The sequence below is a fragment of the Carettochelys insculpta genome, chromosome 4, assembly GCF_033958435.1.
Source record: "Carettochelys insculpta isolate YL-2023 chromosome 4, ASM3395843v1, whole genome shotgun sequence".
Taxonomy (NCBI): Eukaryota; Metazoa; Chordata; order Testudines; family Carettochelyidae; genus Carettochelys; species Carettochelys insculpta.
Genome location: NC_134140.1, coordinates 54,659,487 through 54,673,220, shown reverse-complemented (window position 1 = coordinate 54,673,220; position 13,734 = coordinate 54,659,487). Strand labels below are relative to the sequence as shown.

The 13,734-nt window shown below is 37.0% G+C and overlaps 1 protein-coding gene across 6 annotated transcripts in view; it reads right to left on the bottom strand.

Moving 5' to 3' along the window:
* Positions 1-1,097: 1,097 nt before the first annotated feature.
* Positions 1,098-13,734, bottom strand: part of MICU3 (mitochondrial calcium uptake family member 3) — a 101,231-nt gene continuing 88,594 nt past the window's right edge. For 2 of the 6 annotated variants that reach the window (XM_074992839.1, XM_074992843.1), the window contains 2 exons: positions 7,606-7,680; positions 1,098-3,845 (listed from right to left, as the gene is read on the bottom strand). In XM_074992839.1, the coding sequence (XP_074848940.1) occupies positions 7,612-7,680 (69 nt within the window). In that variant the 3' untranslated portion in view covers positions 1,098-3,845; positions 7,606-7,611. Of the gene's footprint in view, positions 3,846-7,605; positions 7,681-9,721; positions 10,076-13,734 lie in introns of those variants that run through there. The other 4 variants (XM_074992837.1, XM_074992841.1, XM_074992840.1 and 1 more) reach the window with 3 other exon arrangements.

Here is a 13,734-nt window from a genome sequence, read left to right as displayed (position 1 = left end):
GAAGTTAATAGAGCAAGATATTCTCCATCTCAAGCCTTGAGGTGTCAGTTCTGGAGCAAAGATACCAGAAACACAAGTTTGATACAGTGTAATCTATCTTTAGTAGAGATAAACAAAAATAAATAACATCTGCTTAAAATGTGTTTATTTCATCTAACACATACATTCTATGTCACTGCCATTATCTACTCTGTTTTAGTTTTAACTAAACTAAAATGTCTTCACTTAATGTTCATGATTAAGTTTTTTCTCTTTTATTAAGAACAAGGATTTATTTTGAAACTTATTTTGACATTTATATTTTTCAATCACAATCATGATTCACTAACATTTGACTTCCTCATTGCTATTTGTGTCATACTTGGAACTTCATTTATTTTTGTACATTTTTGTACGTAAGTTATTTTACAAATGTAACTAAAATACAACTGGAAAATAATTGACCATCTGCACAATGTCTTATGTTATATGTTTAGTTATTTTTATAACTGCTAAAATGAGACAATGCTAAATTTACATTCTAAAAGAATACTACTATTTGATTGTACCATTTTTAATAATGAATAGTAAAGCGCAATACAATAATGAAAGTAATAATTACTCCAGCCAGGACAGGTTAGGCACTTCATTACCTAAAAAAATTAATTTAAGCATAAAAGAAAATAAAACTATGAAATGTACAGACCACACACAGTAAACTAAAATAATAGCACTGTAAACCTTGAAGAACTTTGCAAGTATACAGTTATCTACCATGGTACAAGCTTGATTATCTGGCATCCCTGGGGAATGGGGGTTGCTGGGTAATCAAATTTCCAGTCAGTCAAACCTGACATCAAGGAGTGAATGTTGAAAGAGACTGAACTGAGAGGAGCCAGAAAATAGGATGACCCTAGAATAGGATTACTTCTCAACAAGCCATACAGAAAAGACATAAAATTGTGGGAGGGCTTCAGAATCAAGCAGGAGGAGAAGGGGAACCACTGTTCTCAAGGCATCCCCTCTTAGAATGACACCCTAGGCAGTCCCCCGCATGTCTCCCCTAAGGCTGGCCTCGAGTTCGATTAATCGGCACTACAACAATAAAACCAGTTTGTTTCAAGTGTGTTTATTTTGAGATAAACAAGAATATCATAACCATTTTTTCATATTAGTGCAGTTACATAAATTATATTATTAAACAAAAGCAGAAAATACAGTCTTTACAGTCATATGGACTAATCTAGCTCTAATAAATTCTGTTTTGCCAGTCTACTGTACTTAGGTACCATATAGAAAAATGATACCAAGATTTTACATACATTGTGATTGGTCACACATAGAAAAAGCAGTTGTCTACTGCAATACCAAGGCCTATCAGCATTAGTTCAGTCTCTGATTTTTCTAGTTTTCAGTTGTTACAGGAGAGCGCAGTATGGACTGCATGAATATCTGTCATAGAAATGCAGTATACTATCGCTAACATTTTTCTACCTAGTATTTTCTTATGGTATAATTTTTACCAAAATCCAGATAAATCATGCCAAACAAAAACATTCTAACTAATATTGATTTTTTTGAAATTCATGAAGTGGGATTTCTCAAAAAGGGGTTTTACAATCAGTATTTTTAAAAAATGGATAACATTTGTAAATTCATTCATCCTGCATCTTAAACTTATTAATATAGAAGCAAAACATGTTATTTTCTATTTATGCATTTAAAAATACCATATCATCTTTGAGTGACAGCTACATTCTACATGGTAAAAGAATAAAGCTGTTGTGCTCATGACAACAATAAAATATTAAAAAAAAATATACGATGTGTAATAGTACAGTTAGGACTGAATTACACCACTAAACAAAACCTTTTTATGGGTGATAAAGGAAAAATAAATTCCTGTTTTCATACACAAATTGCTCCCATTTAAATACTTTTAATTTCATATTCTATTAATTTTTTAAGAGTGGCATTAAAATGTGTATTAAAATGAGCTAGTATTTGTGGTTTTACTTACATTATGCTATCAGCTTTGTAAAAGCAGTGCAAAACTTCTAAATGCAATTGCTACATTGAAGCATCCCTTCCCCATCAAATAAAATGATTAAGCACAGACAAATGGAATTGTGCTTCATTAATCCTAAATTTTTCAGGACTAATTCAATAGCAACAAAATAACAAAATAATTCTTCTGCTCATAGAAATCTAGTGACATGAGACTAGGGAGTCTATGGATTGCTTACATAATCCATAGCTGTATTTAAAGCTTTATTATTTCATTCTAGAAGTTGATTCACATATTCCAAAGTCTCATGCTATTTACATTTGCATTGTAACATTTTTAATTGGCAGTAGCTTTGTGCTGCTGCTTGCATTTCTTTTCATTTTTTTCAAAGCCACCTCCCCATGGGTGATAGTTGTTCAGTACTGCCTGCCAGTCTAGCAAAACTGAAGGGGATGTACCTCTGTGCCACACCATGCTCAACTTTCATGTAAACTGTGCTATTAATAAAGTAATACATGACTAATCTTGAATTCATATTCTAGAGATAAAGTTACAGAAATACAATGTTATAGTGTATTAGCTAACATTATCTGATACTATGACATTTTATTTTTGTTATACAGTACATAATTAGACATTTTAAAAATCAGGAAATTTTATTAAATGGAACCAGTAAGATTATATATTAGTAAGACTTACAGCTTTTGGACACCAGTTCTTCTTGATTAACAGCAATCAATAATTCACATTCTCCTATATCACAACTGCTACTTAGTTTTTTTAAACGACAGTTTTGTTCTCTCATGAGTACTTACAACCTATACATTCAAAACTTACACAGTTCTTGTGCTATGAATGTGCATTCTCATACCCTGTTTTAACACAAATTTCATATAGTAGTCAATTTCAAAAAAGCACAATCCTACAACTAGGTAATAATTTTTTCCACTACTGCCAAAAGGCACATTTCCCAGAATGGAAAAAAACAAATCTTTAAATGAAGGGCATAGTTTAAAATAAATAAAAACAAATAGCTTTAAAATAAATCTTTAAGATAAATTGTCATTTGGCCTACTAAAGCTTAAGGCAACCCTAAAAACAAATTACATACTGAAGAAAGGATGGAAAAAAAATCCATTAATAGATCAACAAATCAAGTGATAAAAGCCTATAGTGATCAGTGCATAGTGCTGCAATTGAAAGATACCTGTGTATTGCTGTTTTTCCACAAGCACTATCTAGGAAAAATAGTAGTGATTACTGGCCGAAATTTTTCTTTTCTTCAGATGTTTTATCCTAGCATATCTCGACTGCGAAATTGCTTCCAGACCTCTCTTAAATGTTTGCTCGTTACAGTTGTCACACAAATGTAATAATCCTTCAAACCATATTTTGGGGTCTCCTGTTAAAAATGAACAATTGTAGAATTAGAAACAGACCTGGTGAAATACATTTCTTGACATCAAAATATACATAATCATACAAATGAGATAAATTTTTCACGACTACAACCATGAAGTACTAAACCCTTGAAGTAGGAAGAAAGTGAAGTAATATATTTTTTTGGGCAAACTTTTGTTGAGAGAAAGAAACTTTAAAACTTACACAGAGCTGTTCTTCAGGTCTGGCATGCAGATCCTTGTACATGAACAGAAGGTAAGGTAAGTAAGCAGTTTCCAAACTGCGCCCCAATACCAAAGCACATAATTAGTGTTCACCCAATAACTTAGTCTATATAGATAGCTGAATTAAAATATATCCTTTTCTTTCACAAGTCTCTTGCTCTTAAGATAATTTCTTCCAGCTCTTAAGATTATTTCTTCCATTTTCACAGCTGTATCAAAAGGTTGAAATTTTTCTATAATAAAACGAAAATACCAAAATTTCTTGGTGCTAGTGGAATTGATGCTATGTTTAGACTGCGTGTGCTATTTCAGGATACAGACATATCTCAAAATAGAAACTCCAAGCTTTTCCCCCATTATTCTAGTTCTGCTATCCCTTGTCACGAGAGGAGTAATGGAACCTTCAACATAGGCCCTTGTTTTGAACTTCAGTGCCGTCAAAATAAGGCATCTTGAAGTAATTTATGCAATTTGCGTTGCACTAATTGCATAAATTATTTCAAGATACAAATGCAGTCTAAGGCCATGTCTACCAGGCAGTTCTATCAGCAGAAGTCACTGTCTTGCATGAGAAATTAGCTCCTGCCCTCACTACACACCAGTTGCAGCAGCATGCGAATTACAACATGTTACAGTGAAAAGTGAGCCATGGGAAAGACTGGCAGCAGGGAAAGGTTCCAGTGGCTGCTGTTTGTGTTGAGAGGCATATTGCCAACCCACTTTCTAGTGGAAAAGGGAGATGCTAGCTCCTCTCTTACATGGTTGGGAACATAGTCCATAGTCAGCTGTCAAACAACAAATATCCCAGTATAATGATCAGTGACTGAAGTACAGCTTATTTTAGAGATTCTTCCTCGCAGAGCTTAAAACTAGACTTTCTTCAGTTATGAATCCAAGATGATCAAAAATTTTCCCTAAAACTCAGATAGTTGAGAGAAACAAACAAACAAAAACCAAACTGTCATTATGATATTCAATTTTTACCCAATATAATTCACCTACCGTATAAGACCTTCCAGTTTTCTGCACAATGAGTGAAAGGTCATTGATCCTCACCTTTCGCTTTGCCTGTCTCAGAGAAAAGACCTAACAACTTTTCCTAGGAAATTACTTTGTTTTCCTAAAATTGCTTGTTATGATAGTCAAGTTTACTTCTATAAAAAGATAGTTCTGTTATTTATAAGAAGAAATGTATGTTTGGACTACATAGGAATTAAAGGTTTTCCACATAACTCTATATCTTGGTTGCATAAAATATGTATATTAAATAAGAAACTGAGTAGCAAAACAACTAGAAATTGGCTTTTATAATTCATACTTGTAAACTCTGTCTTCTACTGTCTTCTCTTAACAGTTTCTTGTCTCCTTTCCTCCTCAACAAAGCAAACTGCTAATACTAATTCACATGCTATGCTATATACGTACAGGAACGCCCACACATAAAGAGAACCAAGATCTGCAAGATTATTGTCAACTGTCTGTGCCAGACAAAGTTTGGATGTCATTCCCCAATGACCAATTTTATTATTTATTACAGTAAATTCTTTCATATCTGGCATTCTATTATCCAGAACTGCCAACTAACCAGCATTTTAACCATAAGGAAACTTACTTACTTTTTCTGTTATGTACAGTATAGTAAAAGTAAATACAAACAAATACAGCAAATACAGTATGTTTACAGTGTACAGTACTACTGTTGGTAAAAAAAGTACCTTGCATGCATTTTTGTTTGTTTCTTACTAGCTGATCTTGTTTTTCTTTAGTGTTATGAATTGTTAGGTATACCTCTCTGTTATCCAGAATACCTGAATATCCAGCAACCTCCTGGCCCCAGTGCTGCTGGATATGAAAAAGTTTACTATATAAGGATAGTATGCTTCATTCTGTGAAGTAAACGTCATTAATGCATTTAGAGGTTAGAGGTGTGTAACATATAGCAGATTACGCTTCTGGTTTCTGTAATTATTCTGTACTTTTGCAATGACCTTTCTAAACTCATTTCATTTCATGGTATGTACACAGACAAGAGTGCAGGTTCTGTTTTCCCCACGACAACTCTCAGTGTAATTGCTCAGAAATCACTTCACCTACATTTTTAATTAATAAAGTTGGCTGAAGCATCACATCAGACAGGACCTCAGTGTATTAGGGCATGTCTTCACTACCCGCAAGATTGGTCCATCTTCCACTGTTCGATTCCATGTGAAATCGAACCACTGGGTTCAACAGTTGATCCCTCTGCTCCTCCACCTCATGAGGAGTACTGAAGGTCGACAGGAGAGTCTCTTCTGTCAACCTTTCTCAATGAGGATGGCCAGGTAAGTCAACTGTAGATAAGTTGACTCCAGCTATGCAATTTTCATAGCTGGAATTACATATCTGCAATTGACTTTAAGGTCTAGTATAAAGGTAGCCTCACTCTCCCCTGAATAAGCCTACATGTAGTGTGCTGTCTGGTATTCCATTTATCTATGTCAGAAAAAGGGATTAACTCTACTTTGCTTTCATTTCAGGGACTATGGGCGCAAATTTGATTCTTTGAGCTCAAAGACTCTCTTGTCTAAAGAGAATTTTACTAGGTTTAATATTGTTTACTATGATTAATATTAATGTTTAATATTAATGTTTTTGTTCCAATTTGGTAAATACTAACTATTGAACCTTACGAAGATGACACCGTAGATGTACAGCACTTTATCAGTCTACTTCAGACTGGATACCAGTCCTGAAGAAGTTAGGGTCTAAAAAAGGACAAACAAAGGTATGTCAAGCCATTCAACAACAGTACAGAAAAAGGAGGATGTCAAAGTATTACTGGGGGAAGAGAAAAAGTACTCCTGGAAAAAATTGCAGGATTGGTGTTTTAGTTAACAAGAGACTTAAGGAAGGAAAGAAGAAGAATGCTCATATTACCAAACTGGGAATTGAAAGAGAGAGACTTCCAAGTGATAAGATACAATTAATCTAAAATAATTCTTCTCACTTTGTGTGACTAACCAGTTAGATTATTAAACTGAAAAAATTTTAAAAATCACTGTTAGCACTTCAATGGTCATTTAGATTTCATTTAACCTGTACAGACAAATTAGAGTTTTGCCTGTTTAGGATAAGTCACTCTCCAGTTCCGAAATACTAACACAATACTCCAGTATTTGGGCTGGTGGATTTTAAATTAAATTGTAAAGTCCCTATTGATGAGTATCAGAGGGATAACCATGTTATCTGTATCTGCAAAAACAATGCAAAATCCTGTGGCACCTTATAGACTACACAGATTTTTTGGAGCATAAGCTTTCTTGGGCAAAGACAAAGCAGGTCTTTGTCCACGAAATCTTATGCTCCAAAAAAAACCTATTGGTCTATAAGGTGCCACAGGACTTCTCCTTGTCCCTGTTGATGCTAAATTTCATATGGGAGAGCAGTGGATATGTCTGAGTAAAATTTTGAGCTCTATATCATATATGTGAAAACACTGGCCACAGAGAGCACAAGCCTGCATATACCCCCAAACAACCTATTGTATTACACATCTGAAACCTGTCCTGCCCAGCAAAGGTATTCAGTACCCCACTGAAGGACTATCACTAAGGCTACTATTTCTCAGCGAGAAGATGGAAAAAATCTACCTTTGTAATGAAAGTCTTCACCACCATATAAATCACGAACAGTTATCTGAAGCATGAAAAGAACTAGGTACAGAAAAAAGGACAGAAAATATCTACAGAAATTCATGAAACCTGTGTGTGAGGGAGAAGAAATGTTTTCTTGAATGCAATACAAATGATGCTATAAGCCAGCAAAACAATGACAGCCTGCAATCATCTTAAGTCTAAAAACAGAGTGACAGAACCATTTCAAATATTGTGATGATTAAATTCTAAATCTATTCCTTAATTCTGTAATGTGAAAACAAAATGGTGACAGTTTAACGCATAGCCATTACCATCAGCATGCCAGCACACTTCGAAAGACTAAGCAGTGAACACATACCGTGACTTATCTGCTATAGAGTTCTTTCTTCACGCAGGATTTGAAAGTAGTATACCTCTGTACAGTTTTGTAGCCCTGCAGAGCAGAAAATGGAGAAGTGTGCAGATGCAGACAACACGTGAAGGCAGCCAAAGGTACGCATAAGACAACAGTGGCATGAAAATACAAAAGAATGGGGATTAAATGACAAGTAGCTGGAAGTTAGTCACAGTACAGCATATAGTTAGCCACAGGTAAATGTTTTTTATCATTCAGTATTTATATTCAATATTAGTTGTAACTGAAAATTGAAAAAATTTATAAGGGAGAGGAAAATGGCTTAGCCTTACAATTTTTAAAATTAAATGTATGAAAATATCTTCAAACAAACAAATAAAAAGGAAAACTATTTTCATTTTATGCCTTCCTATATTATATTTGTATCAGCTGTAACACTAACACTATTCCACTATCCTGACTGACCACTGGGTGGCAGTTAAATACATCAGATCATCTCAAAAACTTTTTTCAAATTTAAGCCTCTAAGGTTATCATAGTTATCTTTTAATTTCAAATCCCATACTTGAAAAACAAATTCTGTATGATAAGCCTCTTAGACATTATATATTTCCTGAGCATTCCATTTATGAAGGCAGATCCCTCAAAATTTCTTTTACAAAACTTTTTAAATTGTATAGCCATCTAATTTACAGTGTTCAGTAATCTAGTCAGACAAGTGGATAGTATAACAACAGAAGAGAAAATGACTGTGTATATTTGTTAATTTTACGTAAGGATTATCTGGTCCTTTCTCCATCCGCATAGCTTTCTGTTTTTTAACTGACATTCAAGTGGATAATTCTTTATATACAGCAAAACCTTCAGTCCTGGCAGTATCTTTTTAGAATTCCAGTTTCACTTAGCCTCTTGTTTTATTAAATGTACTTGTTTTATTCAGTTTTAATGTGGTCACATAATACATTGTACTAAAGTACTTACTATTAATTGCAATATCCATAAGCTTCTTTCACACAAAACATCCTCAATGAAACAGAATTTTTAAACAATTACCAGTATTACCAAATATGGCATTAACAGCTAATCAAAAACAACAGATTATTATTTTTCTTTTCAAGGCACTACTCAAAGGGAGGAAGGGGAATTTTTACTCTTATTAATCATCATTACTGTGTCAAAACTGTTGCATGATGTGTAAATTCAAAAAGATACAATTCTAAGATTTTTCTAAAATCTTGCAAACTGAATCTTACTTAGCCATTATGAGAAACTACAGTAAAAACTGCAGTGTTTCATAACTAACATGAGAAGCTAGCATTCAGGAGGGTCTCTGATTGAAGGGCATGCAACAACTAGTTACTTATATCACACAAAAAAGAAATGCAATGTAGAAAAGCCATACTCCAAACAGATACCTACCGTTATTTTAGTTCCTATTATTCTTTCCTAATACAGTAAATGACATGTTATCCAGCATTTGGATAACTGGAACTCTCAACTAACCAGCACTCCCTCTGCTGCTGGCCACTCAACTGGGGCCAGCTGCCACAGGGCTGGTGAAGCAGTGCCAACTGCCCCACTGTGGCTGGCTGCCCAGCCAAAAGACGGCTGCTGAGGGGCTGGTGGAGCAGGGTCAGCTGCCTCGCTGGAGCCAGAAGAGCAGGGCTGCTGCCCTGCTTGACTTTCTGGAAAACTTGATTATCTGGCAACCTCTGTTCCCTGCGATATTACCCAATAACAAAGACCAATGTGACATATGTGGGTGTATGGCACACTTCATAAAGTTTAACCAGCCAACTACTTCCCTGAAGATATGAAATACTGCATTAGAAGAAGCAGATCTTCTTTTATCCATACAAACAAACAGAAATGCTAGTAACCATTAGGAAAGGGATCATAATATGACCAAAAAAAAAATCAGATTGCCACTCTGTAAAACCATGCCACATGTACATCTTGAATACTAGCTGCAGTTCTGGTCTCCCATCTCAAAAAAAACAGTACACTGGGATTGGAAAAAGTACAAATAAGGGCAACTAAAACGACCAGGCATATGGAACAACTTCCATATGAGGAGAGAGAGAAAAAAAAGACTGGGACTATTCAGTTTGGAAAAGAGATGACTATGTGGGGTATGATAGAGGTCTATAGAATCATGGCATGGAAGAAATATTATTTAGCCCCTTCACAGAAGATAAGACCCGTGTGTGTGTGTGTGTGCGCGTGTGTGTGTGTGTGTGTGTGTAACAAACACATGGAAGTACTTCACACAATGCACAAACTGTCAAACTCACTGCCAGGAGATGATGTGAAAGACAGACGTATAACTGGATTCACAAAAGAATTAGGTAGGTTCATGGAGTATAGGTTCTTGGTCAAGCTGGTGAAGGATCTAACTCCATGCTCTGGGGGATGGATCACTCAACATTTGCTCTGTTCTGTTCATGCACTTTGGAACATCTGGTACTCGCCACTGTCAAACAACAGGATACTGAGCTGGACAGACTATTGATCTCACCCAGTATGTCTTTCTAATGTTATGTTTTTAGCAAATGGAATTTGCAGAGCTTGCTATGGATTTATCACATCATTATATTTATTAAGAAACTACATCACAGAATCATCAGACTGGAAGGAATCTTGAGCAGTCTTCGAGTCCAGTCCCTAGCATTGAAGATGCAATTAAGCAATACCTAGACCATCCCTGACAGATGTTTATTTAATTTCCTCTTAAAATTCTCCAATGACTGAGAGTCCCCAACCTTCCTAGACAATTTATTTCAGTGCTAAACCACACTGACACTTCAGAAATTTTTCCCAATGTCCAACTTAAACAGCCCCCACTACAATTTAAACCCTTGGTTTCTTGCCCTGGCCCAGTGGTCCTCAAATTGTGACCAAAGTGGGACCAAGGCTGGTTTAAACTTGCTGAGCCCTGGTGTCAAAACTGAAGCCTGAGCCCCACCACCTGGGGACAAAACCTGAGGGCTTTAGCCCTCTGCTGGGGCTGAGTTGTGCTTCACCTTAACAGGGTGGTAGAGATCATGCATTGGCTCTCCTACGCTGGGATGCAAGGCTCCAAGAGGCTCAGGCTTCAATCCACCCTCCTGGGCTCATTTAGTAACATTTATTTTCAGAAAGGGGTTGTGGCGCAATGAAGTTTGAGAACCCCAGCCCTAGCCTCAAACATTAAGGCATTTTCTCCCTCTGAGAAATGACTTTTTATGTACTTGAAAATCATCATGGACCCTTCTCAGTCTTTTCTTCTCCACCTTAAGCAAACCCATATTTTTCAGTCGTCCTTCATAGGTCACATTTTCTAGACCATTAATAACTTTTGTTGCTTTTCTAAAGACTCCCTTGTACTTGACCACACTTTTCCTGAAATGTGGCACACAGTCCTCAACACTATACTCTAGCTAAGGCCTAATCAGAATGGAATAGGACATAAGAATTGCTTCTTGTGTCTTGCTTATAATCCTCCTGCAAATGCAGAATGATTTTTTTTTTGTAACAGTGGTACACTGTTGACTCATTAACTTGTGATCTACCATGACCGCCCAGATACCCTTCTGTAGTACTCCTTACTAGGCAGTCATTTTCCACTTTGCATGTGTGCCATTGATTGGTCCTTCTTACATGGGGGGACTTGATATTTGTCCCTGTTGAACTTCATCGTACTTTCTTCAGACCATATATCTACTTTTTCTAAGTCACTTTGCATTTTAATTCTAACCTCCAAAGAGCTTGCAGCCCCACCCAGCTTAGTATTGCCTGCAGGCTTTATAAGTGTACTCTCAACGACACTCTCTAAATCATTGCTGAACATAACAAATGGAACTGAACCCAGAACTGATCCAGCTGAGACCTCTCTCGATATACTCCTCCATGTCACTGATAACTACTCTCTGGGAATGGTTGTGTGACCAGTTATGGATCCACTCTACAGTAGTTCCATCTAGACTGTATTTCCCTAGTTTTTTTTTTTTTTTAATAAATAGTGATATGAGAGTATCAAAAGCCTTACTAAAGTCAAGATATACTACCACATCCATGATATCAACAAGCCCTGTTATCCTGTGAAAGAAAGCTATTAGATTAGTTTGACATCATATATTCTTTAAAAATCCATGCAGTTACTTATCACCGTATTATCTTGCTGTCGTCTGCAAATGTATTGCTTAATTATTTGCTCCATTATGTTTCTGGGTACTGAAGTTAAGATGACTGGTATGTAAATCCTCAGGATGTCCTTATTACCTTTTTTATAGATGGAGCACTACATTTGCCCTTTCCAGTGCTCTGGAATCTGTCCCATCTTCCATGACTTTTGAAAGACGATTACTAATGAGTCAGCTTCTTTAATATCCTAGGATGCATTTCACCAGGCTCTGATCATTTAGAGATCTAACTTGTTTAAATGTTTTTAACTTGTTCTTTCCCTAGTTTAGCCTCTGATTTTGCCTAATTTTCACTGGTAGTCCTTTAGATGTCTAAGCGCTACTACACTCTCCAATGGGGACAGCAAGCAGAGAACAGTCTACCCCTGTTCCCATCTCACCTCCCCCAGCGCTCAGCAGCTCCCCCATAAAATTAGCTCCCGCCCCCACCCCCGGAGATTCTGCAGCCATGAACCTGTGGCCCTACCTCCCCCAGCTCATGCTGCGGCCAGGAAAACTGCCCCACCCCCAGACCAGGCCCCCTCTGGCCTCTTTCGCTGGGGCAGAGGAAAACAGCTACAGCCCTGCCACTGCAGCTGTGCAGGGGAAAAAAGCCCCAGCCCCCTACCAGCTTCAACTGGGCCAGGGAAAGAAGCCATGGCACCAACATTCCTGCTGGGCCAGGGAAAGAAGCCATGGCACCAACATTCCTGCTGGGCCAGGGGAAAAAAGCTGGGCCAGAGCCTGCTGGGCCAGGGCCAGGGCCAGGGCCAGGGCCAGGGATGCATCTATTTTCCCCAGCCCAGAAGGAGCCAGGGAGTGGGAGGCAGAGGGCTTGAGCTGGGGGGTGGGGGGGGGACAGGATGGGCAACAACCTTACCTCACTTAAACACCGGAGCAATACGGGGTCAATTTGCTAGTCATGTTATGAAGAAACAAATCCAAATTTCAATTTAACAAGTACTGTAATCTCTTTACAGGAGAAGCTTAAAACTTTGACCTAAACGGTTATAGTGTCACTTTGAAAGGAGCATATTATATTTTAAAACTAAACTTAAATGAACAATTTGTGATATTGATACACAAAAACAATAAGAAACACCTGTGACTTCATATGGCCATTCTAAAATCATGCACAATTTTTAACTGTTCCATTTAAAAATAAAATCTAAAATTTCTGAATCATAAATCAACCAATAAATCTAGCAAAATAGCTATGCAATCAGTTAACATGACTATCCAATCACATTCAGGCTTAGGCCCCAATTATTGAATTTTATTTTAAAAATTTCCTTTAAACTTTGACACTCCCAAAATTTCCTTCCTTTCCTGGGGGACTAGGACAAGTACAGAGGCTTACAGATCTACCCCATGGCAAAGCTCCAAAATCAGTTTACAGGTTCTTTTTCCACAAATAGCATTTCACAGTTTATTTCCCATTCTTTACCCATTTTCCTGTGTGGTACTCTTGATTTTAAATCTGCCAGATAGAGCTAAATTATCAAAAAGCAACTTTGGGCCAAAATAATCCTGTTTATACAACAAAGAAATAATCCCAAGCTCCACAGCTACTGCCGAAAAGAGTCCAAACCTCTGACGCATAACACAGAAATCGTTTGGACCATGGCTACATTTACAGCTAATCATGCGTGTCTGTACAAAAACTGCACAAGAACTGAGGTGGAAGGCACCTTCTTTCATTCTCTATTACCAGTGGCCCAAGCACAAACACACTACTGTTAAAACCTATACCCCTAACCTCTCCACACCAGGCAGCAGAAATGTCAGTGTATAAGGAGAGCACTTAGTGCTCTTGGGATGGCCCTATACTGTAAAGGCATAGCCTGATCCCCTTATGATTCTCCCACAATACCTAACTTCTACAAATCAGGAAGAGATTAATCTTCCAGCTATGGTGTCACTGCGTGAGAGCTGAGAGTAGGCAGAAACCATGGGTACTAGGACATCCTTA